Source organism: Nipponia nippon, unplaced genomic scaffold (assembly GCF_047370975.1).
Source record: "Nipponia nippon isolate SJK-2023a ecotype South Korea unplaced genomic scaffold, ASM4737097v1 scaffold_31, whole genome shotgun sequence".
Classification (NCBI taxonomy): domain Eukaryota; kingdom Metazoa; phylum Chordata; class Aves; order Pelecaniformes; family Threskiornithidae; genus Nipponia; species Nipponia nippon.
In genome coordinates this window covers 2,390,333-2,417,745 of record NW_028262349.1, presented here as the reverse complement: position 1 = coordinate 2,417,745, position 27,413 = coordinate 2,390,333, and the positions used below count along the sequence as shown (strand labels likewise).

The 27,413-nt window shown below is 38.4% G+C and overlaps 1 protein-coding gene across 11 annotated transcripts in view; it reads left to right on the top strand.

Moving 5' to 3' along the window:
• Positions 1–27,413, top strand: part of MYO9B (myosin IXB) — a 44,919-nt gene that overhangs the window by 12,618 nt on the left and 4,888 nt on the right. For 7 of the 11 annotated variants that reach the window (XM_087769751.1, XM_087769747.1, XM_087769749.1 and 4 more), the window contains 33 exons: positions 5,811–5,905; positions 7,615–7,677; positions 7,802–7,901; positions 8,050–8,150; positions 8,371–8,500; positions 8,982–9,071; positions 9,311–9,427; positions 9,712–9,846; positions 11,874–11,995; positions 12,332–12,473; positions 12,745–12,940; positions 13,532–13,607; positions 14,067–14,156; positions 15,182–15,292; positions 16,392–16,431; positions 16,962–17,084; positions 17,532–17,612; positions 17,814–17,924; positions 18,467–18,589; positions 19,100–19,249; positions 19,357–19,523; positions 19,911–20,870; positions 21,412–21,478; positions 21,926–22,056; positions 22,776–22,933; positions 23,058–23,248; positions 23,749–23,847; positions 24,366–24,542; positions 25,026–25,067; positions 25,611–25,722; positions 25,906–25,976; positions 26,424–26,616; positions 26,940–27,068. In XM_087769751.1, the coding sequence (XP_087625877.1) occupies positions 5,811–5,905; positions 7,615–7,677; positions 7,802–7,901; positions 8,050–8,150; positions 8,371–8,500; positions 8,982–9,071; positions 9,311–9,427; positions 9,712–9,846; positions 11,874–11,995; positions 12,332–12,473; positions 12,745–12,940; positions 13,532–13,607; positions 14,067–14,156; positions 15,182–15,292; positions 16,392–16,431; positions 16,962–17,084; positions 17,532–17,612; positions 17,814–17,924; positions 18,467–18,589; positions 19,100–19,249; positions 19,357–19,523; positions 19,911–20,870; positions 21,412–21,478; positions 21,926–22,056; positions 22,776–22,933; positions 23,058–23,248; positions 23,749–23,847; positions 24,366–24,542; positions 25,026–25,067; positions 25,611–25,722; positions 25,906–25,976; positions 26,424–26,616; positions 26,940–27,068 (4,693 nt within the window). The remainder of the gene's footprint in view (positions 1–5,810; positions 5,906–7,614; positions 7,678–7,801; positions 7,902–8,049; positions 8,151–8,370; positions 8,501–8,981; positions 9,072–9,310; positions 9,428–9,711; positions 9,847–11,873; positions 11,996–12,331; positions 12,474–12,744; positions 12,941–13,531; positions 13,608–14,066; positions 14,157–15,181; positions 15,293–16,391; positions 16,432–16,961; positions 17,085–17,531; positions 17,613–17,813; positions 17,925–18,466; positions 18,590–19,099; positions 19,250–19,356; positions 19,524–19,910; positions 20,871–21,411; positions 21,479–21,925; positions 22,057–22,775; positions 22,934–23,057; positions 23,249–23,748; positions 23,848–24,365; positions 24,543–25,025; positions 25,068–25,610; positions 25,723–25,905; positions 25,977–26,423; positions 26,617–26,939; positions 27,069–27,413) is intronic. The other 4 variants (XM_087769755.1, XM_087769753.1, XM_087769759.1 and 1 more) reach the window with 2 other exon arrangements.

Sequence of the window (27,413 nt, the reverse complement as noted above, 5' to 3'; positions counted from 1 at the left end):
GCAGTGGAAATACACTTCTCTGTTCACATAACTTCATGCACATCAAAAAGTGATGCTACGGTAGGTTTAGAACATAGAAGTAAAATCAAACTGTCCTATTTTGGATACTGCAGAGCGGATTCGGTGGACAGTGAAGCTTCCGTGTTTCCCAATATGGATGTTCTTGTGCAATTCCAGTCACTAAGCATAATTTAAAAAAAAAAAAAAAAAAGTCAAATCTTGGTCTCGGAGAGGAATGCACGGAAAGCTTACTTTGTTTTGTGGAAGTTAAACTGACGACAAACTCTTCTGTCAGAGTTGGTCACTTCTAAATCCAACTGTGGTGACTTATTTGGGTTTTTACTTAAGGGAACTGAAGCAGTAAAAGGGAATTTTTCTTGAATGGATATTTCAGGGGATTTTTTGCATGAATGATTTTGTAGTGTGCCTAAACTATTTGAGAATGTTCTGTTTAATTTTGAAATTTTATTTTGAGTCCTCATGAAAGATGAAAATGTACTCTTGACTGAAGTCTGTTTCCCTGACTTTTATGATGTACAAGTTGGTTGCATTTTGGCTCAGAACTTCCCCTTTTTAGTGACCTCTTATTTTCCTGACGCCCAAGTAAAATGTGTCTGTTTGTAGGTTGACCTTTTGTAAAAGTTCAGAGTTAAACATTTCTAGCACAGTGAGCACTGTTAGTGTGTTATAGAGATGGATTTATAATTTTATTGTTGCATACTTAGTGATCTTGGAAACCTCTTTCTTAGCGAATCCTGTTTCCATGTTGGCTAACTATTCTCTGTTCAAATGCGTAAGTAATTTGAAGATAAACTATTGTTAGCTCCTTGCCTACAATTTCTAGGCTTTGAGGAATGGAGTTATAGTTGTACCATGAAAGGAGATTTGACCTTAAATGTTGCTTGATATTACCTTCTCAAACATCTGAGAAATGAAATACATGATATTGAGACAGTGTAGTTAAAAATTAGATATGGTACTAGCACAATTGCCGTCACATGCGCTAGTGAAAGGAAAGTTGGTCATGGGTTAGCCTCTGACCCTCAGATGCTTCTTGCTCAATCTTGGCACCAGTCTGAGCTGTTCATAAGATTCCTTGTTGGGGATCTAATAAGCAGAGGTAACTTGCACTGCTTCTGATTACGTTTGGCACGGCTTGCAGCTTTCTAGACAAAAAGAATCTGAAAGGCTGGCTGCTTCCATGGGACGGTGGTGCTTCAGCACAGCCTAAAGCTGTGTTTTGGGCTGGTTTTTAGCAGTTTGTGAGACGTACAGTTGCCTTAGCTGTATAGGAATTGCTCTCAGCCTGGAGAAACAATTAAAAAAAATAAAATCTAACATAGATCATAGAATGGTTAAGGTTGGAAAAGTCCAACCGTTAACCTATCACTGCCAGGTTCATCTATAGTAAAGAGCAGTTCCTTTAAAACTGTTAGGAAGGTAAAAGATAGGCTGTGTTTTAAGATACTCCTGACTTTTTCATTCTCTTCTAAATTTAGTGATTGAAGTATAGTTCCCTGACTTGGAGTTTTGCCTTCTTGTATTGACTGTTAAGTTCAGTTTACTTACAGTTGAAGTCCTAAGAAGGAATTCACGTTTGGGAACTATTATTTGGGTCAAACTGGGAATAGTGAATGAAACCTTTGTTTTATAGAGTCTCGAACAAGATAATTAAACCTTTCCATACGCACTTAAGAAGTTTCCAAGAAATTTGTATTTTCCTTTCGTCAGGGAAAAATGTCTTAAAACACGTTTCAGATATAAAATGCACAGCGTGCAATCTAACACTCTGAACTTATTTTCGAGACCTAAAGTTAACTTATCAGATTCTTCAAGGCAATTAATTTGGTAAAGTGGCAGCAAACTGAGCGAGGGGCTGGGAACATGCGGCGGGGGACACGGTAAGAGGGAATCGGAGCTTCCTCTTCTGGCAGCAAAGGTCCTGTTGGCTTGCTGTCTGTTGTTAAATTGTAACCCTTCGTATCTTCCGTTTATTAGCAAAGTTATTTTCTTAGTGTGCTGAAAGTTCATTTCCCTCTGAAAGGGAAGCTGAGGAGCAGCAGGACAGGTGGAAATACTGGGGTTGTCATAACTTTCTCACATATTATTTTGAAAAGCGTTGCTTATTTCTATTTAGATAAGTTCTTGAAGATTTCTTAATGGCACTGAACCATTCTTTGAAAAGAATTAAGGCCCAAATAAAATGGAAAGTCCAACAGGAAGCATTCATTAAGTGGTCTTCTGAAAAAGACAGTTGTAAATATGAATTAATAGTGACAGCACAATAAGGGGGGGGGGATATGAGATTTTCTAGAACTCAGCATATTAAAAAGTTTGTTAAATTTCATTGTAGAAAGTAAACTTTTATGCTTTACCATTCTATGGAAAACAGAGTAAAGCAATTTGCTGTCAGCTCTGTTTTCTTTATTACAGTCCCATTGTGCTTGTGGTTTTGGTATAAGATGGACTTAAACTGTGTGGTGCTTCAGCTCTGGTTTTCATTTGTATTTACCATAAAAGTCTGCGTATATATTTAGTGGGTGTAGTCTGTTCTATTTAAGGGAAAGTAGTTGTTTTGAGGCTATTATCTGCATGTGTTTGTTTTAAGAATCATAATCAGAGGAGGAATGGAACTTCCTTTTTCCATTTGGTTGGATGTTGCTATTTTTTTTTTTTTGTAGAAATGCGTTGTTGCATACTTTTCCCTTGCTGCAGAGATCTCTTGGGGAAAAATCACCTTGTCCTTTATACAGTCTTATCCTGTGGGTTGCTGAGCCTTACCCAGGACATCACACAGCAGGCAGAGTTGCAAAATGACCCTACAACTTCTGTGCTAATGAGTGGATATTTTGCAGCATGTTTGTGAAGACTATTACTAAACTGAGTTCAACTCCAAAGCAGTCATTTCCTCTTCCAGGGTGTGTAATTTGAGTCTTCGATGTCATTTGGCACGTTAAAAGATTGGTCTGTGCAGTGGTGGTTCTGCCATGGATTAGAGTGGTTTACATAGAAACTCTGGTAGGTTTTTCAAAATTTGGCAATTCTTATGAAAGAATTCAGTGAGGTTTTTAGTTGTGCTCCTGAGGTAGATGATAGGAGCATGCGTGTGATTTGGGGTTTTCTCTTTACAGCAAATAAAAGGAGAATTTGGCTTTTTTCTGAATACTTTTAAAGCTGTCACTGTTGTAGGAGGTTTGAGTAGCAGACTCCAGTTTGTCTCTTGCATTCCAAGGTAAGAGGATGGGTTGGATGACTTCCTGACTCCCAGAATAGGCTATCCCAACTCTGATTCCTGCTGGCCTTGGTCTGCTATTTTTAATTCGCCCTCTTTTTGTATAGCTAGTGCTCTGCACTGGAGAGATTTAGCTTTAGTTTTTCGTTTTTATCTGTCTCCTCATGGGCTCACAAGGGAAAACAGTAAATGGATTTGGTTATATAAGTGATTATTTCTCTTCAGCTGAGATGGTCTCTTGTCCCCTCACACCTTCTGAATTTATTTTGTAAAGGCGTAGCTGGCTCTCTGTAAAGGCAAACCAGAGAGATATTTTGGTTGAACTTGAGCTATGTATAGAGTACCTGGCTAGAATTATCTGTGAAAGATGTTTCCATGCAGAGCAATGGCTAGGTAATATGGGAGCTTAATTCTTATCTGTAATCCTTTTTTTCTAGGATAAAGCTACAGTAGGTTAAAGATATCTAACTGCTAAATACCAAAATATTTAACATTTCAAATTTTTGGACCTTTCAGATTTTAGGCAGGAACGTCACTTCTTATATAGTTGACTCATCAAAGTATATTGAAGAATATGGTAGCAGTGATTAGGGTTTAAAGTGAAATGTTACAAAAAAAAAAAAAAACCCACCCAAAAAGTTAAGCAACTTGGAATGTTCTTTAAAAAGTTGTAGATGTTAAAGGCTCTTATGAGAAAACCATTCAGTACATGAAAACTTTCCTAAAACCTGATAATATTAGATCAGCTTTTAAGAATTTGCTGTATGCTTTGACTAAATACCAGACACATGAGATCATAAGAGCCTTTAGTTTTAAACTGTATTCATTGCTTACATGAGTAATCACTAAGAAAAGTTTTTCAGGAAGCCCGGGTTATGGGATTTCTTAACTCTATAATGCCAAAATATTTATTATTAAAAAATAATGTGGCAAATTTAGCTATACTATGTTTTGGTTTGTTGACTCTATGTAGTAAACTGATAGTTAACTGGTGGCTTAAGTTAGAAAACTTTCTAAAAAGAAGGTTTTTCAGAATCAATTTGCAAGTCCACTCTTCTGCAGCCTGGCAAAGTTCACTGCAACAAATTTCTTAATATACTAAATGGGAAGCTGGATGGTGTTCTTCAGAGAGCCACTGTCGGGGGGAGAGGAATAGGGTTTTTTGATTTACAAGGCAGACAATTTGCTGTGCTGATGTTACTGCACTTCTGCTTTTGGTTTGGTGGTGGTTGGTAACTGTAAGGAGTTGATGTGGATTTTATGCATACATTAATATGCATATGTATGCAAAATGGGCTCTAAAAAAAACGTGTTTTGGAATTAGTGATCCAGGTGTCACACTACAGTGCAGCTGCAACCCTTAAGATAGTTTGGAAAAAAACAAGAAAAAAAAGAAGGGAAGAGTTTCAATATACAGACAATATGACTGTCATGAAAACAGTACTCCCCTAGGATAGACACCATAATTGGGCAGTTTTATGTATAAACAGTTTAGTTCTATGTTGTGTACAGTATTCACATGTCCATCATTCTCCGGATGTGTGCGTGTGTGTAGGAAGAGGGTGGCATTTTTGTGAAATCATTCTACGAATGTTCTATATTAGGGGAGGCGGATTTCCTAATGGAGGCCTTAATTGCCTGGAGCTTTAAGAGGAAATATCTGTGGCAGGAATTGCTGGTGATAGTCTACACTGAGCAGTGTATTTTTCCAAAGAATTGCATTTTACACAGGCTTTCTTCTCTATATGTTGGATTGCCTCCTGCATGTTAGAAGGATGACAAGTTTCTCTTAACCTAAAAATGCATAGTTAAGAGTTGATAAAGTTAAGGACATTCCCAATAACTAATCCTACTGGACTTTTAGATGTAAGAAGTTACCTTTATAGTTCTTAAGAGTGGCTCATGCAGAGGATATTTTGTGTTATGTGTGTACTAGCACCTATCAGAGGGCTCGTGATACAGGCGGAAGTATTAAAGATGCACAATTAGGATTTGTGCCGTACTTGGCTTTTCCCCTGTCCTAACACCTCATAATGAAACTACATTTTTCGGTGTTGTGTAGTGGGGTTAGCTGGCCAATGAGTATGACATTGTTCTGTAAACCAAAGGTTTTTCGCTTGCGCGCTTATTGTGAAATTTTTGAGTGGGAGCAATACGTTAGGGAATAGGACGTAGTTTGTGGCTTTTCTATGGGAGAGGCAATTTCATGGTAATTGTGCTGTCTTCTTCCTATGAATATCCTCTCTAAGGTCATAACTGTTAGTGAGTGAGGCTGATTTGCGCTCTCTAGCTGCGATTACCTTTCCTGTACTCTTGGAAATGTCTAAATGTATTATTCCCCTCCCTCAGTCCCCCAAATATTATTGCATGGAGCAAATAATAAATGTATATAGATCCGTGAGGCACAGTGGAGGCTTCCTAAGCTGCCTTTTTGGTGTCTGTATGCTGCCATTTCCATAGTATTTCAAGTTTATGCTGCAAGCTAACAGGAGGCTGAGCAATGAACAGAAGAGCTTGAAAAGCTAGGTGTTGGCATATTTTGTTTAATTAAAAATTAACTCATTTTGCTTTATTACAGGCATTTGGAAATGCAAAAACAGCACATAACAATAACTCCAGTCGTTTTGGAAAGTTTATTCAAGTCAACTATTTAGAGAACGGTATTGTCCGAGGGTAAGTACGGTATGAGGTTCTTCTGGGCTTGATCTCTGTGCTTTTAGGAATTGGTGAAGACTCTGTTGTATAGAAAATGCTGCCTTACTGAGGCTCTTCTTGTGTGAGAATAGCTTGCCGCTGTGGAGTTTTCAAGACTCTTTAACTGAGCTTTATGGAATAATCAGGTGATGCATAATATTCTTACGTTGCTGTACAACCATACCAGGTTAAGAATTTGAATGCTGCTGCATCTTTACCTTCATGCTAAATAAAGGCTTTTTTCATAACACCTATTGTCCTCTCCGTTTTGCAATTAAAAACAGAAGATTTGAATTTTTAAGAGGGGTTGGAGAGGAATGAAAAAGATTTGAGGAAGCCATTTTAAACAATTTAAACACCAGCTATAAAGAAGACTATAAAATTATGATTTTACTTAATTGAAATTGTGTGCGTCTATCTGAAGGGCAAATGTGAAATATTCTATACCTACATTCATTTTTTTAATATATGATAGTCACAGCTGAGTCTTAAAATTCTATTTATATTTTTCACCCCGTAGTAGATGCTATAATGCTATAATGCTATATTACTCTAGTCCCTCAATATTAATCAAAGATTATGCTTTGCTCTTCTTTAGTAGCGGGCACTTTTGCTTCAAGTGAAGAATTTTGTCCAAAAATTTTCTGTGATATTAGTAATTGGTGTGCAAATACTTGTGTAGTTACTTGTCTAACATCATGCCATAAAACCATTTCTTTCAGATCTTGGTTTGTAAAATACATCTTAAATTTTTCATGCTTGTATCTGCAAAATTTGCAGCAGTGTGTCACCCATGTTGTCAGGATGTACCTGTGCTGTTTAGGTGCAGTGCCATAATACATAATATTGGTATGGAATTCTGCCTGAAGCTGGAGCTTGCTGCCCTATGGCGTGTCACTAGCTATCACCGACTTTTGTGCTCCAGTGTGTCTTTCCGTTGGGTCTTTTTCATGTTTGCAGTTTACAAAATGGCAATAACATAAATGACTGGAAACTCTGTACCACATTTGCTTTGAGTGTTATTCTGAACCAAATTGGCATCTTTTCAGCTGAAGTCACGCTAGCTCGGGAGATTGGTACGGTTTGATTACATTTGTTTTGTCTTCAGCATGAGAAAAAGCTGCTCAAACTTTGGCCTCATTCGTTGTATCCCATGTCAAGGAGTTTAGATTATTGTTGAGGAGATTACTTTGTCAAACTTTAAGGGGTTTTCTGGCTGGCTGGATTCCATTTTAGGCTGATGTGTATACCATTATAAAAATCTAGCAAATTTGTTAGATTGAGAATCGGACAGCTCTGCAGTATATTTTTGGGGTCTTGTAGTTTGCATTCCTTGTCAGATAGCTGTTAATCTTGGAGTAGATAACAGATTGTTAGCACTCTGCATATCTTGTTTCTTCTTACAGTTTTTCATCAGCACTTTTCTAGCTTCGTCTGCCTTTTTCCAGTTATGTCTACTATAACCAAGCACTAAAGATAGGTGTTTCTTGGGTATTTCTCTTTGCTCCAATTACAGTATAGTGCATACTGAATTTCTTGTTTTAGGTTTGAAATAGCGACTAAGCTATTCTCTTGTATATTCTAGTGCAGATTTAATTATTTGAACTCTCTTGGCAGTTGCTGTCTGATGTTTTGTGAGGTCTTTTCTTTTGCCCTCATGCTGCTTTCATTTTTTTATGGCTCTTCAGGGCTGTTGTTGAAAAATACCTGCTTGAAAAATCTCGTCTCGTTTCTCAAGAAAAAGATGAAAGGTAAGAGATTAGTACAGTTTACTGTACAATCATAATCAATCAAGAGTTTAAGAGCATTTAAAGTATATAGAATAAAAGAAAAATCATTATATTTTCATGAAAGAGAAATGTATTGACTTTGTAGGAACTACCATGTCTTTTATTATTTGCTACTTGGAGTCAATGAGGAAGAGCGTAAAGAATTTCACCTCAAGCAACCTGAAGATTATTTCTACCTCAATCAGGTAATCTGTGACAGGGATTTAGCAATGCATTGATAAGTGTTGTCTGTCTGTCGTGTTAAAGATGAAAGAAAGCAGAACAGATTATACTTGTTTTCTTGTGATGTTTGGGCTTTGTTCTTTGCCTTTAATTATGGATCTCTCTTCACAGCATAACTTGAAAATTGAAGATGGGGAAGATCTCCGACATGACTTTGAAAGACTAAAACAAGCCATGGAGATGGTTGGCTTCCTTTCAGCAACAAAAAAACAGTGAGTAGAATCCTTTAAGCTTCTGTTACTGATAGCTAGTTAATGTTCATGAATTGTGACAAGCCGCATATGGGTTGGGATCACATTTAGTCCAGTAGGAAGCAAAGAGCTGAGTATTTGAGGGCTTACAGACAAATTCTTGAAGTAGAATTACGTCTGCTAACCTGTTATAATGAACTCCTAAGAAAAATTCTTATAAAATTCCATTTTTCTTCCTTAGGATTTTTGCAGTACTTTCAGCTATTCTTTATTTGGGCAACGTTACGTACAAGAAGAAAGCTACAGGTCGTGATGAAGGGTTGGAAGTAGGACCTCCTGAAGTGTTGGACATTCTTTCCCAGCTTTTGAAAGTAGAGTATTTCTCTTTAGCTCTAATGTTTGATAGATCTTTTTGTCATGCTCTGCCTCAGCATTTTACTTGAGTATCTTGTTGCCCAGTTTGCTATATCTAGATCTGGTTTATGATACTTCCACAACACTTATCTTGTGGCAGGGAAATGGATAAAATCGGTGAAATTATTGGGATGAGGTATGGAATATAGCCCATAGCATGGAAGTAGCTTTTGTTTACTCAGTAATCACAGAGCCGAGCAGGAATGAATTTAGTGGAGACGTGTTCTTTGCCACCATAGGGAAACATCTGAATGCGTCTAAGCTGGGAATAATTTAAAGAAGTTGAAGAACTTGTAAAGCTATTGGTGAATGATAAAAGTAGCTGTTGTCAAAGAGCTTGGGCTTCTCTGAGGAAATTGTGATGTCTACTATTGCCATCAGATTACTCGTTGGGGAGTTTGAGGGTGACAGTAACTCTTGTTCTTGCTTGTTTTGAAGGTTAAACGAGAAATTCTAGTAGAAGTGCTAACAAAAAGAAAAACTGTGACTGCTAATGATAAGCTTATTTTGCCATATAGTCTCAATGAGGTGAGTAAAACAACAGTAGTAGAATTATTTTAAATAATTAAACTTGCTTATCTGGCTACAAAAAAGCTAATAAGGCACACCTTTACATTTAGCGAGGGATGTCTGGAGCATTAGAACTTAGCAGTAAAGGAAAATTTTGGGTTTATTTGTCTCTGCTGGGATTGTAACCTTTGAGTGATGCTGGTCTGAAATAGAAATGCTGTTTTAAAACAAAGTTATGAACATTGTTTCATCTGCAGGCAATAACAGCTCGTGATTCAATGGCAAAGTCCTTATACAGTGCTCTGTTTGATTGGATTGTTCTGCGAATTAATCATGCTCTCCTTAATAAGAAGGACATGGAGGAATCTGTTGCAGTAAGTTTCTCACAAAAACAAGTCTTTGTAGACGGTTGTGTACTTAGAGCCATCAGAGAATGCTATAGATGACATGTTCAGATATCTGGGATAAATTTTGATTCTTCTGAAGTCCATGATAAATTTCTTGGTAATATTTAATCATCTCTGTTTTCACAATAGACATAACTGTTAAATTCAAAATCTATTAGCATACACTAAGGTGCTTTTTGTAATGGTTAGCTGTTGAGGGTTAAGTCACTGTGTGACAGATTGCTTAACTAGATTTCCACATCTTCTTTTAGTGTTTGTCCATTGGTGTACTTGATATTTTTGGATTTGAAGACTTTGAAACCAACAGTTTTGAACAGTTCTGTATAAATTATGCAAATGAGCAGCTTCAGTATTATTTCAATCAGCATATTTTCAAACTGGAACAGGTAAGAAATTAGAGTTGCTGAAACAAAAACTTGTTTTTTATCAAGTGCTTATATATTATGCAAACTTAGCCACTATTTTGCAAAACCCCATGGCATAATTTTTATAATTGCTTGAATATATTTCTAAAAGCCTTATTTTTTAAATTTCTTGTTTTATTATTGCTTATTATGGTTTTGTTTGGTTGCAGCTTTGCTGTATTTAGTACTGTACACATAATAATGATAGTGGGATCTTTCATCAGAGGGCTAGCATTAAGTTTCTGCTTGACTGTAAGAAACAAAAAAAGACATTCAGGCAACCCAAGACAGAAGCCAGATGAAACTGTGAACTTTGAGATTGAAAGTCCGTAGGTGAGGTGTTTGTTTCGGGTGTGGGGTTTTTTTTGTTGTAGGTGGTTTGTTTTGGGGGGTTTTTTGGTTGGTTGTTTTGGGTTTTTTTAATAGTAGATGAGGGGTTTGTTTCAGTTTTTTGCCTTTTTTTTTTTTTTTAATTGGGAAAGTTTCTCTTATTTTTGTCAGTTTGTAAATATTTAATAACCAGTCTTTGTTGCTTCTTCCACCTGACTGCATTTAGGGGATACAAATGTATGTTGATATTGGTGGTAGTTCTGAAATCCTGATATTACTGGTATATGTTGATTTACTTGTTCGCAGATGGTATCATTTTCTTAGAGTGCTTTGAGTGCTGCACGAGCTAACAAGTCCTGTTTCTAGACTGAGATTTGGGGGTTTTTTTTGCTCAAAACTCGGATTTTTTTCTGGTTTGTGCTAAAATGTTGTTCTCGGGTCGCTCTGCTGAAAGAAAGAAGTCATTCCGTAGTATGTGGTATTTTGTCAACAACATGTAGATAACTTTAAACAAGCATTTTAAAGAGAAGAAAATGACCAAACATACAAACTTCATATGTAAACATCATGTTGAGGTCCCTGTTTGTAACTTATGACAGAAGTGGCTATCCAGGCTGACTAGAGTAAATAGTTACATTGTTTTCTTTTTTTCTAATGCCATTTTTCCAAATAAGCTTAATCCTTGAATGACCCATTTCCTGTATCTCTTGCAGTGTGAGGGCCCTCAGGGGGGATCTCTATATCTTTTTAAAGAAAGGCTTTTTTGTCTGTGGAAAATGGCACTTCAGTTCTGTAATGTGGCCTGCACACTGAGCAGTCTGTCATTAGGCAGACGGAATTCTACCTACTTAAAAATAATCCATTTCTTAGAATCATCATCGTATAGATCAGTGAGAGGTGCTCCTTGTCTTTTTTTAAACATAAGACTTATTTAGTTAATTTTCTGTGGGATATCTTTTTTACATTAGTACCTTATTGTTAGCTTTTACTGTGGACATTTACAGCATTAGAAAAACTGATATTTTGGTTCCATATCTTAATGGGAAGCTTGTCCTGTCAAGCACTTGATGCATTGTCATTTCAGCGGAAGAGCTTCGTATTCTTTTGTCAAAGAGAGCTCCAAATTTTCTGACCCTAAGCAATATACATTGCTTCCTCAGGGAAGTTCTGGTGTTGATGTTGTGTAGGGCTTAACTGCCTGTTTTGAAACTTCTGTTATTTCATCTGACAGTGCAATTTGGAAATTCTGGAACTTGATATTAAATATTTGTCATTTCTCATAATACGAGAACTATGAAAGAGAAAAAAAGACTTAAATTCTTCCAATATATGTCTACGTAGGCTTTTAATGTAATGGTGTAGATGTAGCGTCTAACTCCAGGTTCGCAGACTGCCGATCGCTGGGAAGGCATAGCAAAACATTCTTTTCACTGTTTTGGTTTTTAAATAGTTTTACCCCAAGCATCCGCTGTTGAGTGACTTGCCTAGGCGGACCTTTGAGCTGACCTAATATGCCTGCTGTTCTGTTCTTATAAATTTTCCTTCGTTTTGTTTCTGCTGCCTGAACTAACAAACTCAACTTGCCATAGCTGTTCAAGGGTGTCTTTTAAGCGCTTAGGCCACAGGACATTAAAGGTCAGGGCACTGTACTGATGAGGGAATTTTCTTGAGCTACACAGGAGGAATACAAGAGTGAAGGGATCACTTGGCACAATATTGACTATACTGATAATGTGGCCTGCATTCACTTAATCAGCAAGAAGCCCACGGGCCTCTTCTATCTTCTGGACGAAGAAAGCAAGTAAGCAACAAATGTCTTCTGAAAAAAAAAAATTGTGTAGCAGGGAGGGGGGAGGGACTGTGGAAGGGAACAGAAATAAAGCACTTTAAAAAGGAGAGGGATGTTGTGGGAAGCAGAGGATCGTCTTATGACTACGATCTACACTCTAGTTTGCTTCTAATGATTCCAATATTGTGGTGATATAAATTGATGCTAAAATTGACCTTTGGCTTAAGGAAACGTAGAAACTTTCACTTTTGCGTTTCACCATGGAATTACAATTAAAGTAAGTTCTTCAGTCCGTTCCTTGCACCTATATTTGAAAAACAGCTGACCTCTTTCGTTTTGTATTCCTAGTTTTCCACATGCCACCAACCAAACTCTACTTGCAAAATTCAAGCAGCAGCATGAGGAGAACAAGTTTTTTGTTGGAACCCCAGTGATGGAGCCTGCTTTTATTATTCGACATTTTGCCGGGAAAGTGAAATACCAGATAAAAGTAGGTGATAGATCTGATGGCCACAAGAAAAATTTCCTTGCCTTTCTGATAGTTTTTGTCAGGGTGTAGAAAATTTCCTGGGAATGGGCTGGATCAAATGTGTCCTCAGATGTACTTTAATTTTTTTTTTTTGGTGGTTTGGATACTGGAGGATAACACTCACTATAGTGAGAATTATTTAGAATAATGAATTATTCTGGATAGTGATTAATATCTTGGGTCAAAACACAGCTTTCCTGAGAGCTTGTGGTTCAATGTGCCTGTTTTGCAGGACTTCAGAGAGAAAAATATGGATTACATGAGACCAGATATCGTTGCTTTACTACGAAGCAGTGACAGTGCTTACGTTCGGGAGCTGATAGGAATGGACCCTGTAGCTGTGTTCCGTTGGGCAGTTCTGCGGGCAGCTATTCGAGCAATGGCTGTCTTTGCAGAAGCTGGACGCCAGAGAGCTCAGAAGACTGCAGGTATGGTGTGAAAAAACGCTCTGGAAGTGCTTTCAAATACGTGCAATTGGTTAGTGCTTTGTGACAGAACCAGTTGACGGCAAAACCTTATCATCCAGATGCAATCTTGGTTTGGTACTAAGGACAAAACTGACTTGTGAAAATGCCTTAACTTTCATACACCAAAGAGATTGTCACTGTTTTATTTGAGCTCGTTCAGACTTCCTCCTCCAATAAGTGCACCATTTCTAGCAGGCTGTGTCAAATTTGAAGTCCTATTTGTAAAAGTTGGGGAAGATATTACTAGTTCTAGTATGCATGCTTGTCTTATCATTGGTTTTGATCTTCTCAGACCTCCCTGAAGCTTCAAATGAGTAATCAGGATTAAATACTAATTTTGAAAAGCTTTTCTGAGCAGCTGCAATTTACCTCCTAGTAGTAGGGAGTTTGAGAAACAAAGTTGTCTAGCTTCATAGCTAAAGTACCTAATAAAAATTCCAGGCCCTTGGATAGATATTTTGCTTGTTACGGTTGGTAGGTTTGGGGTTTTTTTTTTGGCCTGCTATGCTCCTATCTTTGTCAAAATTCAACTTGTTGATTATTTCATAACAGGAGTGGTACGTCACGGACCCAGAGTTCCCCTTGGAGAACTCCAGAGATCAAATACACCAGTAGAAAAAGTTTATCGGTGAGAAACACTTACTTAACCCTCATCAGGGAAAAGACCTGAATTGCGGAGTTGCATTTTCATATATCAAATGTCACGTAGATCTTTCCACAAGGATAGCAAGTTTTATTTCTTCTGTCTTGTTTTGTTTGGCCTTTTTAATACTATCAAAACAATACTCTACCTTATTTTACGTAAGACCCAGTACTACCAAATGTTAGTGACATAGCCTCAGTTCCATTTACCACTGAATTTTTGAGTTCTCTGTCTGTACTTTCTATATGTTGCCTTGTATCGTGTGTTCCTCTGCAGCCAGTCTGTGTCAGTGAAGGATTCGTAGGAGCACTCATGTTTTTTGCAGCCTTATGATATGATTAGGAGGCAGGGCAAGTGCTACGGAACTGCCTCCACACGTTGCTCTGTATAGGCATATTTGCCTTTCTGTGGAGTATTTAGGTTTTATACGTGTTCCTTTTGCAGCTGCTCAATGCTTGATTTCTCATTTGATTGTTCTGAGGATTTCGATATAAATGCTTTTGAAGACATCATTTCTTTTTATGAAAACAAGAAGTAAGTAGAAATAGGCCTGCAGATAAAGGCCAGGGAGGCACATTCCTGGACAGGCTGACCTTCTGAGCATGCTCTGTGTAAAAGTGAAGCCATGAAGTACACACAAAGTAGTGACTTCGTGCTGCTTCATAATTACTTCATCCTGGACAGTCTCTGTCGCTTGTGGCAGCTTAGAACTAAAGATACAATTCGGGTGAAAGGATTGGTCATACATGTCTGTTTCCTTGTGATATCTTAAAACAAAATCTTGATATTCAAAAATGTTCAGAGGTACCAGGGGAAGCAAGCAGCTGTCTGTAATAATGTGCTGCCTCAGTGAGCAGCTCAGAATGGTGATAGCATCTAACAGTCAGAAGTGATTCTTAAGCTTCTGTTCTTTTTGGTTTGTGCCTCTCTGGAGAGTAAAGAAGGTAAGTTCTGTGCCAAGACACAACACTTCACAAGCACGGTGCATGCTTAAAATAATGGAATCTGCCACGAATTAGGGACCATCCCAGGCTTACTTTGAAAAGCTAAACGAGTGAATAAGTTTGAAATGGAAACGAAAAACAAAATTTCATCAACTATTCCTGTAATAGCTAGTTTTTAACTTACTTTTCTGATGTAAGTCTGCTTAAGCAGCCTCATTTTAGTAGTCAGATCTATATATAAAAATATTTACTGCTTGATATAAAGAAGCTTATATCTATTTGAAAAGGCTACTTAGCTGAACAAAAAGGTTCCTTGGACATGAAGTACATTTCACTAAATTTCCCTCTGTTTTCTAAATTGATGGCTCAAGAATTTACATAAAAAGGTAGAATTAGAGAGTAAGTTTAATTAAATTTTAGGGCACTAACAGAGTAGAAAGTGCTGACTTGACATCAGAATCATTCATGCTTAGGAAAAAGTAGTCTGGGATTGACCTGCTACTGTTTGGAGCACACTTGGTGATGGGATCTCTTGGGTTTTTAATTCCTTTTTTCCCCTCTCTCATGGCTGTGTGTCTCTGTTTGCCATCTTTGTTTTGCTGTGAATCATTTTAGAGACATGCATGAACAAATCATCGCAAGTATAAAAGGACTTCCATGGCAGGGTGATGATCCCTGTAAGCTGCTTCGGTCACTCAGTCGACTTCAACACCGCTCCCACTTCATGTGAGTTCTGGTGCTCTAGGTATTGCTTTGAAAGTGCAACAATAACCAAGCAGTTATTCTAGTCCATAGAAAATATACTTGTCCCAAGTTTGTCTTCTGCAAAAAAACTAAACAAGACAATTAAGAACAAAATAATTCCTTCTAAAATATATAAAGACTGTAGAGAATGCTCTTTTTGCTTCATTGCATTAGCTGAAAGCTAAACCTACTTTTCATGTAAACTTGCTTTAAAACCCAAGTATATCGTACAAGCTTGCTGTTTCAAAACATTCGACAATGAAATCTCTCACAAGTTATAACTAATGGTTTCCTGAAATTCAGGATGCCAATGCCGTGTATATTCCTGGGTTAAGAGTCTTTACATGTGCACACCTATGCATGTGTAAGAAAATCAGTCTGCGGTCCATTGTATAACAAATAAATGTAAACTGGGTGGCACGGAGTTGGAACATGCCTTACATCACGGAGTTAACACGCTTAGAAATAGGAGGATGTGAACTACAGCCTTGTTTCTGAGAGCTTCCGCTTCTAGTTCACTGTCTGTGCGTGGCTGAGAGCTCTGCCTGAGGTTTGCGTAGTGCCCCAGGAAGTTCTGGGGGTGATCTCAGACATACCAGAATTCGTAAGTGGAGTGCTGGGGCATGTGTTGTCCTTCTGTGAGCAGTTAAGTACTTTTCACAGGGGTTCTGGTGCAAGCAGCAATAACTTCTGAATCAAGTATTTTGATTTGATAGTGCCTTAGTGTTATGGCGAGAGTTCAATGACCGTACAGTTAGCTAAATAGAATAACTTGCACAAATGTAGTCTCTGCAACAGTGCAGTTTTTAACAGCTTTAACTTTACAGACAATGTTTCACTTTTGAAAGCTTCCAATACCTACAGAATTTATTTAAAAAAAAAAATAATTCTTGTTGCAAAGCAGTTTGCATTTCTTGCATTGATCACTTGTAAGAGACGTGCATGAACACACCCTGCTGCTGTTGTGCTGATTTTCTTCTGTCCTTCATCTTGCCTCATAAATTGCACCAACTTATGACTTGCTGAAATAACCAAAAATCATGTATATTTTTTTCTTAAATGATCTTTAATATTTTAACAGGAAAAGTAGAGGTATCAAACAAAAGCAGATCATTCCCAAGGTAAAGTTATTCAGTAAATTTAGATTTCTCTTGGGGTTTGTTTTTGTTTGGTTTTTTTTTTTTTCATTGTGAACATTCATTTTGATTGACAGAACTCACTTCAGAAAATACCATTTCACAGTGTAGAGAAGTATCATTTATCCTCTAAAACTTCATTTTTGACAATCTAAAGGATAAGTAAACGTTCACCTTTATAAGAATTGCTGAACAGGAAAAAATTGTGAGTTGGCATCTGTTTAATGAGACTAGAGATGCCATAAATACACAAAGCCATTTCTAATCAAGTCATTGAAGGCAAACAGTGATTATGTAATTCAACTTGTTCACTTTGCGCTCTTGGGATGGGGCAATGGAAAAGTTTCACTCTTAAGAAGATGCTTTGGTCTAAAATAGAAATAGTTACGAGAACATGGAATGAATGTGGAACTCTAGGTAGTTGGTTTCATTCTTACTCGTTTTGATGCAGATGGAAATATTTCCCCTTCAGTTAAGGGACTTGTACTTTGTTGATTATGAAAACTTTCTTCTAGAACTTGCTGGATTCCAAATCTCTGAAGCTCATAGTAAGCATGACTCTGCATGATCGAACTACAAAATCCCTCTTGCACTTACACAAAAAGAAGAAACCCCCTAGCATAAGCGCACAGTTCCAGGTAGGTGACTGATGTGATGTGGTGGTGCACCCTGACCTCAGGGGACCAGACCTTCCTGGTCTGATCTAGGCTGCTCTTGCCTGAAAAACAAAATGGTTTTTATTTTGGCGATTTGTTTGAAGTAGGGTTTATTACTTGATTAAAGTTAGACTACATTGAGAGACTACCCTTGTGCTATGAAATGTTAGTCCTCTGTCCAATCAGCCTCATCCTTATATGCAGATCTAGTGCTATCATAACAGCATGTGCAAAGTCCATTATCTTGAGAAAAGGTAAAAACAAATGCAGGGATCTGCTGTGCAGTACAGGAGAACTGCCATCTTGGATTTTGTATAGCCATCAGACCTGAAAGAATCTTATTTCCAAGGAAGAAGCTGTACTGATGTCAAATGCAACTCAAAATGCTGATATCTGAAGAAAAAAATGTTTCTGAATATTTCATTTCAGACTTCACTTAATAAGTTACTGGAGACACTGGGTAAAGCTGAGCCATTCTTCATCCGTTGCATCCGCTCCAACGCTGAGAAGGTAAGACCGCCTTAAGAGCTGAGCTGACTGCTGAGGATCTAAGTCTTCTCGCCCTGTAAAATATCTGTTTTGATTTGTTCACTGTCATTCTGTACGAAGGTGTAAGGTAACTAGGGTGTGAAAACAGAATGTGCTTTCTCTACTGGACAGAAATAGGACTCTTCGGGCATTTACGAGCTGTTGACTGCTGATCTTTTTCAGAAAGAGATGCTTTTTGATGAAAGCTTGGTGCTTCAACAGTTAAGATACACTGGCATGCTAGAAACTGTGCGAATCAGAAGATCCGGCTACAGTGCCAAATATACATTCCAGGTACGTGAGGAACTGGAAGTGGATTATGCCTTCAGAAATACCTGCTCTTTTTGCAAAAACACACATTGCCTCAGAGTCTTTTGTGTCTCTCTTCATGTGAAGCTCATGACCGCTTGGGATGAACTGTAAAAATCCACTTTAGTTTTGACAGAGCCTGCATGGTAACAAGTTGTAGTCTAAACTATTGTGCGAGTCATCCACCAGTAAGTTGTTCTGCTTGTTGCGTGAGGGAAAGCATTCTGAGTGCTGTACGAGCAATCGGTGCTGCACATTACTGTCTCCGTATGTGAATTAGTTTTCTATAAAATACTCTGTGCGTGTAGCTTTATAGATCATATAGATGATATTTACTGTTAATTGGAGTCTGAGTGAAGCCTGCATTTTACAGAGTAGGAAAAAATAGCTCAATTTGGAGTGAGAAATAAGTACTTTCAAACCCCTATAGCTCAGATGTCTTAACTAGATTTCTAAAATTCAGCTAAAACTCTCAACTTGTGAATTGCCTTCTAACTTTGATCTCTTGCTGTCTCTGCTTTTCACAGGAATTCATAGAACAGTTTCAGGTGTTACTGCCCAAAAATGCCAAGGCCTCTAAGGAAGACATTTGTGTTTATTTGAATAAACTAAAACTGGATGAAAACTACTATCAAATAGGGACAACCAAGGTCTGTGAAACTTTCCGTAAGCCAATAAGAAATGTTGATGTACATTGCAAAATTTAGTGCCATTCATTTACAGGTGTTGCTCTTTTCTGCATTTTGTATTTAAATTAGCTATTTTAACTCTTGTAAATGTTGACACAGACATTAGTAGTTGTCTCATTGTTTTTGATGCCAACCTATCTTCTTGCAATACAGTACAGTTCTGTATTGTATGGATATTACCTTTGGGAAATTGTTGTTATTGGCATTTGTCAAACAGGTCAATGTTTTCATTTTAGAAGGGTTCTATGATTTGAAGGCTCTAAGTACAGTTGTATGTTTTAGAATCTAAACACCAAGATTTGGTAAAACAAAAGGACTTCTTTTTGGGCGTGCTAATTGCTGTCAGCTGATAAGGTTTGGTTCAGTAATAAGTATTACCGTTCTCATTTTTTAGCTCGTGGAGGTGCCTCCAGTGGGGGCTGAAAGGTGCCTATTAGCTGTTTATTGATGAACTTTTCTTTAACTGAGCAGGTTTTTATGAAAGAGGCTGAACGGCAGATACTACAGGATACACTACACAAAGAAGTGATCAGGAAAATCATTCTCCTTCAGAGCTGGCTCAGGATGGTTTTAGAAAGGAGACGCTTTCTCAGAACAAGGCAGGCAGCCATTGTTTTACAGGTATCTTTGAGAATTGCCAATCTTCTTTTCTTGACAAACCAACTCCCTCAAATAACACTCCCCACTTTCAAGTACGCCTCCCTTACTTTAGAAATCTCCCTTCTCAGGCTTGCTGGCGTTCCCGTTGTGTTAGGATGGCATTGCAGAGGAATAATGCTGCCATTTATATTCAATCAGCATGGCGAAGATACAGGGAGCGAAAATGCTACCTTCAGCAGAAGAGGAGAATTTGTCTCCTGCAGGCCATGGTCAGAGGGCACCTACAGCGTAAGAGGTAAAGGAAGAGGAGCAAGGAGCAAAAAAACGTGCATTTTAACCACTTAGCTACTTGGCTTGGCCTGCCAGGCTCAGTTTCTCTGTGATATGTTGACTTAGTAAACAACTTAAAGATAGTTATTATCATGTGATACTGCAGTCAGTATGAAACAGCTAATGGTGTGTGGAAACTGGCTAAGAGCTTAGTACTTGAGCGTTACTCAGCTGAGCTGCAGTGATGCATGCCAGTCCTAATAAGCAGACCTCCACGCAGTCATACTGGGACTGTAAGTCTATTTGCACTTTGTGTCTCTATTGCTATTTAGGCTGCATTTAAACAGTTGGGTACTTTTCTTGACCGCTGTGCATTGAATATATGTGTTTTCATCTCACAAATTCTTAACAGATTTCAGAAAATGGCTATAGAAAAGCAGAAAGCTGAAGAAAAGCAGAGAGAAATGCAGGAAGATCAAGACACAGAGAATGACACGAGCAAGGACGAGCACAGTGAACCAGCAGCAGATCAGTTGCCTGTGAAACACGAGTCAGAGCTGGATCAAGCTGCTGGGGACAAAGATCAAACTCCAAACGAGCAAGCTGAAAACCTAAGCTCCTCTGAAAAAGCCACATTACCCCAGAAGAACGTGACGGAGGGCTCTGAGAAAGTAACAAACAGCCGGGAGAAACGTGAATCTCGCCGGCAGAGGGGGCTGGAACATAACGAGTTACAGAATAAGCATGTCCTGTTTTCCTTCGAAGGACCATCTTTACTGGGTCATGAGGAACAAACCTCTTCTGAAGAGGCCCTGGAAACTGTTCCAGAGGCACAGAAATCCACAGCACAAGATACCGTCCTTCAAGGAAGCAGCGAGGGAGAGAAAAGTCCAAGTGAAGAAAAAGCTTTTTCAGACACACCGCCGTCAAGCGAGATACGAGAAAGCAGTTCTGTTCCTGAGCAACCACCTGTACCGGAAGAGGAAAAAGTTGATGATAAGGCAGTTAATAGAATGGACACACAAGGGAACCAAAATAACCAGATAAAAGGCAGCCAAAGCTTTACCTGCCCTGAAAGGCCGACAAATCTTGCGCTGAATCTTCATAATACGCTGTCTGCTACTGGGAGCTTTCAAACGCTAGCTGAATGCTGGGCGGATAAAAACAAACGTCTTGTTCAGAAGGCAACCAAAGATCTGGATAGTCCCACTTCTTCCCCAATCCAGAGATACGTGGATGACCCAGGGAAACTAAAGTACAAGAGAGAGAAGTGGAAAGGAAAGAGACAGTCTGATGCCAGTCAGAACGATATGCTGAGTCAGTCTTTGGATGAAAGAACACGTGCGGATAAGTCTCCTCAGTATCAGCTAGAGTAAGGGCAGCTTCCTAATTATTTTTACATTTTCAGAAAACTGATGTCTGTAATATTTAAAAATAGATGGAGAACTCCTGATAGCCTGTACATCTGGACATGTTATGGGAGAAAATAGAGCTAGGAACAATTGCTGCTTTTTCTTGGCTCCCAGTCCTGCAGTTGAATTTGTATGGGTAGAATCTTTTCCGAAGCTAACAAAAGATAGAAAGCAGGCCTTGCTGAATTAAAATTGGAGAGTCAAGACTTTAAAGTAGTGTCTGGAGTTTATTTTCATATGTCTTTTGTCCATTGAAAACAAGGCTTGAGTGACCAGTAGTTTGCAAGCAATTGTCCCTCTGATATGGCAGGAAATCTGACATACCCATTTTTTTTTTACTTCTCCAGTACACTTTGCATTTAAAAGTGAGTTGCAAGAGTTGGTCAGGATTCTCTCTCAGATCTAACATTGATATGTGGGTTATTTAAAAGGTGGTAAATATTAAGAGGCTACAGAGTTCTATCAAATACATAATCTGAAACTAATCTTGTAACATTGCAGAAAGAAGGGGAGTTCATCTTCCTTAAGTGATCTTTCAACATTCGCCCAGTCTATTGCCTTGAATCAGGTATTGATGCTATTGTGCATATTTATACTTAATTATCCTTGTTTGTAAATATTAAAGATTTGTGAATAATTGGCTATAGTGTATTCTGTGTGCCTGTATTCCTTTCAGGCTGATTTTTTGGCTTGATATCCATGTAAAAAAATTTCATTAGCAAATATTTGAAAACTTATTTTTTAATAAACTATAATTAAATAATAATAAATAGAAATATAATATAATTTATAATAAAATAAAAACTAAAACAACAATTTGAAAACTTAATTTTTAATAAATGGAGCCTTGATCAAAGTATTAAATATACGTGGATCTTATATTAGTACGCTGATATCTGTTGGGTAAAGTGTTTTGTCTTGATGAAGCAAACTTTTTTTACTATTCTAGTTTTTAAAACCATTTAAAGAATCTATTTCATCCAATATGTTGTTTTTTGACTCCTCTCTACTGTAGCAATCACCAGATACGACAGAAGAAGAGAAAGGCAACAAGAAATATCCTGTGCAAAAGAAGCCCAGTGATCTCTTACCTGCCTCAGATGCAGCCATTCCCATGCAGTCAGCAAGTCAGCAAATAGATGCCAAGTATGTATTCTGTGTGTGACTGGCCTGCCTTTAAGAAAATGGAGAAAAAAAAAGGGGGGGGGGGGAGATTTTCCACTGCTACTTGAATTGGGCATCCCGAGACTGTGATTGTGGAGAGACACGTGTTGACATCAGCTACATGAGTGGCTGTGTTGCTCCTTGACTTGATCTTCATGTTGATGTAAGCATGATATCTGACCCTGTTGAGGAACACATTCTCTGCTTCTTGCATAACGCTTGTGTTTGAACTGGTTCTTTTTAACTTAAGAACCACTATACAGGCTCAGATCAAAGGTCCATGTAGTGTACTGTCATCCAGACTGAGAAATAAGACACCAAGAGAAAAGCTTAAGAACCCAGAAAGCATGTGATGCCGTTTCCCTGGCCTGCTCCTCCAGCTTCTGGCATCCTGCAACTCAGGGGCTTCCTGAGCCAGAAATGATGTCTTGGATACGTGATGTGTTGTCTCTGTGTATGTTGAAGGGAGTGCTCTGATCTAGTAAATATCAGAACGTCTAGATGTGCTTTCAGACTCTTTCCTTTCTTCTGCTGCTCGGTTTTTCTGCAGGTTGGACCTTAGAGGAAATATGCACAATAAAGGTTAATCCTGTTGTGGGTGTTAGCTGTACTGCTACTGTGGGTGTTAAAAGAGCCTTTTCTTGTAGTCGAGCCAGCTTCCATTACTAATGTGACAATCTTGTGTCTGCTTTTATGTTCAGGTCTGCTTTTAAAAGTCCTTTGCGTAGACTTTTGGGGAAAAAGCCAGACAAGAAAATTCCAAAGGAGAGTCCTGATATGATTGATGAAGGAGATGGCCTCTCCCTTGTATCTTGTGTCCTCTTTCCAGAAACAGGAGGAACCCAGAAAGTTTCAGAAGGTTGGTTTCTGTGACTTAATCCCCGGCTTGCTAATATCCATCTTTTCTGTAATTTTTTGCATGGAGACAAATACTGCAGAATTCAGTCATCCTGATTTAATATACAAATTAATTTCTTTCCCAGCTTCTTCTGGACAGCCAAGTCGCCCCCAGGCAGGGGAACGCCATGTGAAAGAGAGCAGTAAAACAAAGAAGAACCGTACTATAAAGATCAGCAAGATCTCAAGTGTGTCTCAGAATTGGCGAGCTTCCATGGTCCGTGAGATTGCAAATGCCAATGAACTCAAACATCTTGATGAGTTCCTCCTAAACAAGGTAAAAGGCACTCAGCTAAAAAAAAAATATATAATATAAAATTCAGGTCTACATTCGCTGTTTGCGTGGAGTTTTAAAGACTACCTTTCTAGATGCACATTTATCTTAGGATTTAAAGCAAAGGGAAATTGATTCGATAGCTTGACCAAATTAGCTCGGTATTAAGGCCTTGCCTGTCCCTTCCTTTAAGTCTCTGAATGCATTACATTACATTAAATCCTGGTGGCATTCATGTTAGTTCTTCATCTGTTTACAAACAAGTGGGCAGCAAAAGTTGTATTAGAAATAAATTTTTAAAAAGCATGATTTGTAAGGGAATAGAGAGAGTTCTCTAGAGCCTAACTACCTGACTCCTATTTTTGTATCATCACAGTGCATTAAGAAATGTTGTTTTAAATAAGTGGAATGGTCACAGATGACTAAGCCCAGTGACTGAAACTTAACACTGGTTGAATGTTCTTGTTTTAATGAAATTTGATGCAGATGTATTTGCCTTCTAGATCAATGACTTGCGCTCCCAGAAGTCTGGTGTTGAATGTTTGTTTTTTGAAGCCACAGAGAAGTTTAGAGGAAACATCAAGACCATGTACTCTGCTCCTGTAAGTAGTAAGTCTCAATAAAGTGAAAAGTTGGTAGGTAATGAATGAATCGTGTGCAGTTTAAATGCTTGACCTACAGCTCTTTGACAAAGCAATTTAGCAATTCTTAGCGCAGAATTCAAAGCTGAATGTTAGACTTGAAAAAGAACATTTTACAGTTCTGCTGTAATCTTAAGCAGACTGTTTTGTTTCCCTTTTCTCATTCACTCAGCTGTAACTTATTTTTAGAAATGGCTGGATTTTTCTGTCTTCAGCCTCTTTGTGTTGCTGTGTTTAAACACCGGAGAGGTGCCAACAGCTTTTCCAATATTCTTCTGACACTGCCATGTCTCAGCTAAGTGCCCTTGCAGGGGGTGTAGTAGGGAAGTGTGCTAACTCGCTCCTGTCATGGGCCGTTATCTGTTACTTTAATCATGAGCATGCTTTCTCACCTCTGAACTTAAACACGTAAAAATATGAAACTGTCTCAACTGTACCCAAAAAGACTGTCTTCTGAACAACAATTGTTCCTTCTCTAGAATGGGCAAATCCATGTTGGCTACAAAGATCTGGTGGAAAATTACCAGCTTCTAGTTACAAATCTGGCCAAAAAAAGGGAAGAGAAAGAAGAGAAGCTGGTTTTGAATCTCTTCCAATCCCTTCTGGATGAATTCATCAGAGGATATACAAAGAAAGAGGAGTCTGAGCAGCCCAAGGTATAAAACTTACTCTTTTACTGGCTTATGGGATGATTAAAGAACGTTACTATCCTAGGATAAGGAACGTGTGTTACCTCAGAAAGCTTTTCCATAGCATTCTTCGTTATTTGGGAAACACTCTCCATACACGAATCATGCGTATAACAAATTCTGAATGCTGATACACCCTTTTGGAACTGTTCGTTATTTAACTTGCTCTTATTTTCAGAATTTTAGAACATTTGCCTGTTTTCTTTGGTGAAAGCTTAGGAGTTCTCTGAAGGTTTTAGAGACGGAATTGCTTTGTCGTCAGGCAGTGAGCTCAAGTGATTTTTAGGAAGTTAGTAGTATGAGCTCAGACAAGCCTCATCAAGCTGAAGCTGCAGTGTAGTGTCTCAAATGTCTGGAGGTGAAGTAGAATCTGGGAAACTGAATAGGAAAAAAAAGGGAATGGAATGACTCAATTTCAAAGACTAATGCCAGTTCTGTACTCCACTGCAGCAAACCAAAGCCCAGAAGAAGAAACGAAAACAAGATCGTGCAGTAAGTACTTTTCTTTTTGCAGTAGTCTAAGTCCTCAGCTGCACTCACAGAACACAGAGGAAAAACGCTCTTGAAGAGCTTGATTTTTGTACTGAAGTTCTGGTTTATTTGCATCCCAAATCACTTACCTCTTTTGTGAAGATGTGACACAACGTAAACCTGTTTTCCATAAATCAAAGATCTTGCTTGCGCAGGGATGGGTGGTACTCTAGCGTTTTCTTCCTTGTCCATAGCATCTTTTAGAACCTCATGACTTTCTCAATAATGGGACTGTCTAAAGGAAAACAACTACCAGATATTAATAACAAACTATAGCTTATGTATTGCACTGATGAACTGGAGCCAAAGCGGCAAGTCAACTATGAAATGACCCAGCAAACCCAACTGCCTTAAGACAGGCTGAAATTTGGTTTCAAGGTCAAAGCCATCAGCTGTAATTGTAAAATAAAAGTGGAAAAATCTAAGATAGGGTAGATAGTTTTATTAAAAATAATAATAAAAAAGGCAAAAAAAGTCCATTAGTTTCTTCCTGTCTCCCACCAGATTGAAGAACACAATGGCCACGTATTCACAAACTACCAAGTGAGCATACGGCAGTCGTGTGAACACTGCTCCTCCTACATCTGGCCCATGGAAAAGGCCTGTCTCTGCAGTGGTGAGTGAAAACACCTCATTCTTGCCACTTAGTTTACAATATGTGCGGATTGCTTGTAACTCTGGCTGGTACAGATGGGGCTTAGTGAACAGTACACGCAGGTTATAGAGTAAGTGAATAAGACAAGATACTTAGCATTTTACTGTGATTTGGAATGTTCATAACAATTGTTCCTTTCTCTAGTTTGCAAGTTGACTTGTCACAAGAAATGCATGTCCAAAATCCAGAGCAGCTGTACATCCTGTGGAAAAAAGGTAAGAACTGTAGATCTGGGATGCGGTACTGTGATACCATGAGTGATGCATGCACAATGCTGCCTCTTTTTGTCAGCAAATGAACAGTGGATGTCCAGACACTGAATAAAAATTGCTTAAACAGTTCCCTTCTCTGTCTGCATATAGTCAAAGGCAGGCACTGCAGCTGCAGCAACAGAACATTCCTCTAAAAGGTGATACTCGAGCTAATTTGGGAACTCTTCCTTTGGAGTATGTGTGCTGTGTTGGACAAATTGTTAAAGTAATCCTTCAACGTGTACCATAAAGTTTCTTTATCGTTGCAGCCTTATGATCAAAGGCTTGTAGGAACTAGAATGAAACACTCAGCTTTTTTTTCTGGAACCATAAGCTAATTGTAGCATGAAACAGTGGCATTTTCTAGCTTGGGAACAGGTATTCACAGTGCTTGACCTATATCGATTCCAGAATGAACAGGATGCAGAACCACGTCATTTTGGAGTCTGTGTGAGTTCCCTGACCAGTGAGAGAAATTCAGTCCCCATTGTCATGGAGAAGTTGCTAGAGTATGTGGAGATGCACGGCCTCTACACAGAAGGCATTTACAGGAAATCGGGATCAGCAAATCGCATGAAGGAGCTGAAACAGTTGCTGCAAGCAGGTTAGGCAATGTTGTCCACCCTTTTGACTTCCTTGCGTGATATCAATTTTCCCTGCAATTCTCTTCTACCTGAAAGTATCTGCCACTTTTTAGTGCTTTAAAAACAGCTTTTTGATGGCCATGCAGGCTGTATTATTTTTGTTGGCTGGAAAGAGCTGCTTAGTACATATCAGTGACTATCAGCAGACTTTTTTTTTTCTTCTTCTGAATTGCCACTTGGATTCTGTGAACAGGAGATTTGAGTGTTTCTAATCTTATTTCTTTGGGGTCCCATTGTGTACATCAGAGGAACGAACTGCTCTAAATAAAACACTTCTTTTCAGATCCAAACTCAGTGAAACTGGAGAATTACCCTATTCACACTATAACGGGGATCCTTAAGCAATGGCTACGGGAATTACCAGATCCACTAATGACATCTGCGCAGTACAATGATTTTCTCCGAGCTGTAGGTAGGTTTTAGAAACGTTTGAAGCAATGTTTTTTCTTTAACTCACTATGTCCTTGGGAAAAGAACCTCTAAGATGTTCATGTTGGCTAAACGGCTTCCTTCCAGCAATGACTTTAGACATTTTACATAAAACACTTTTCAGGGAATTTGTTCTCTAGCTTACTTGACCTTGCTTTAGGATTCCTTTTTTGTAGTATAATGTCACTATAAACTGCCCTTTCTACAAGCAGTGAACATGTGAATAGGTTTCCCTTCGTACAGTTTTTCTTCTTCTCCTTGATGTTCTGGACCAGATCTAGCTAGCCAGGTACATCAAATGTTTAGATTCATTTAACTTCAGTGGGAG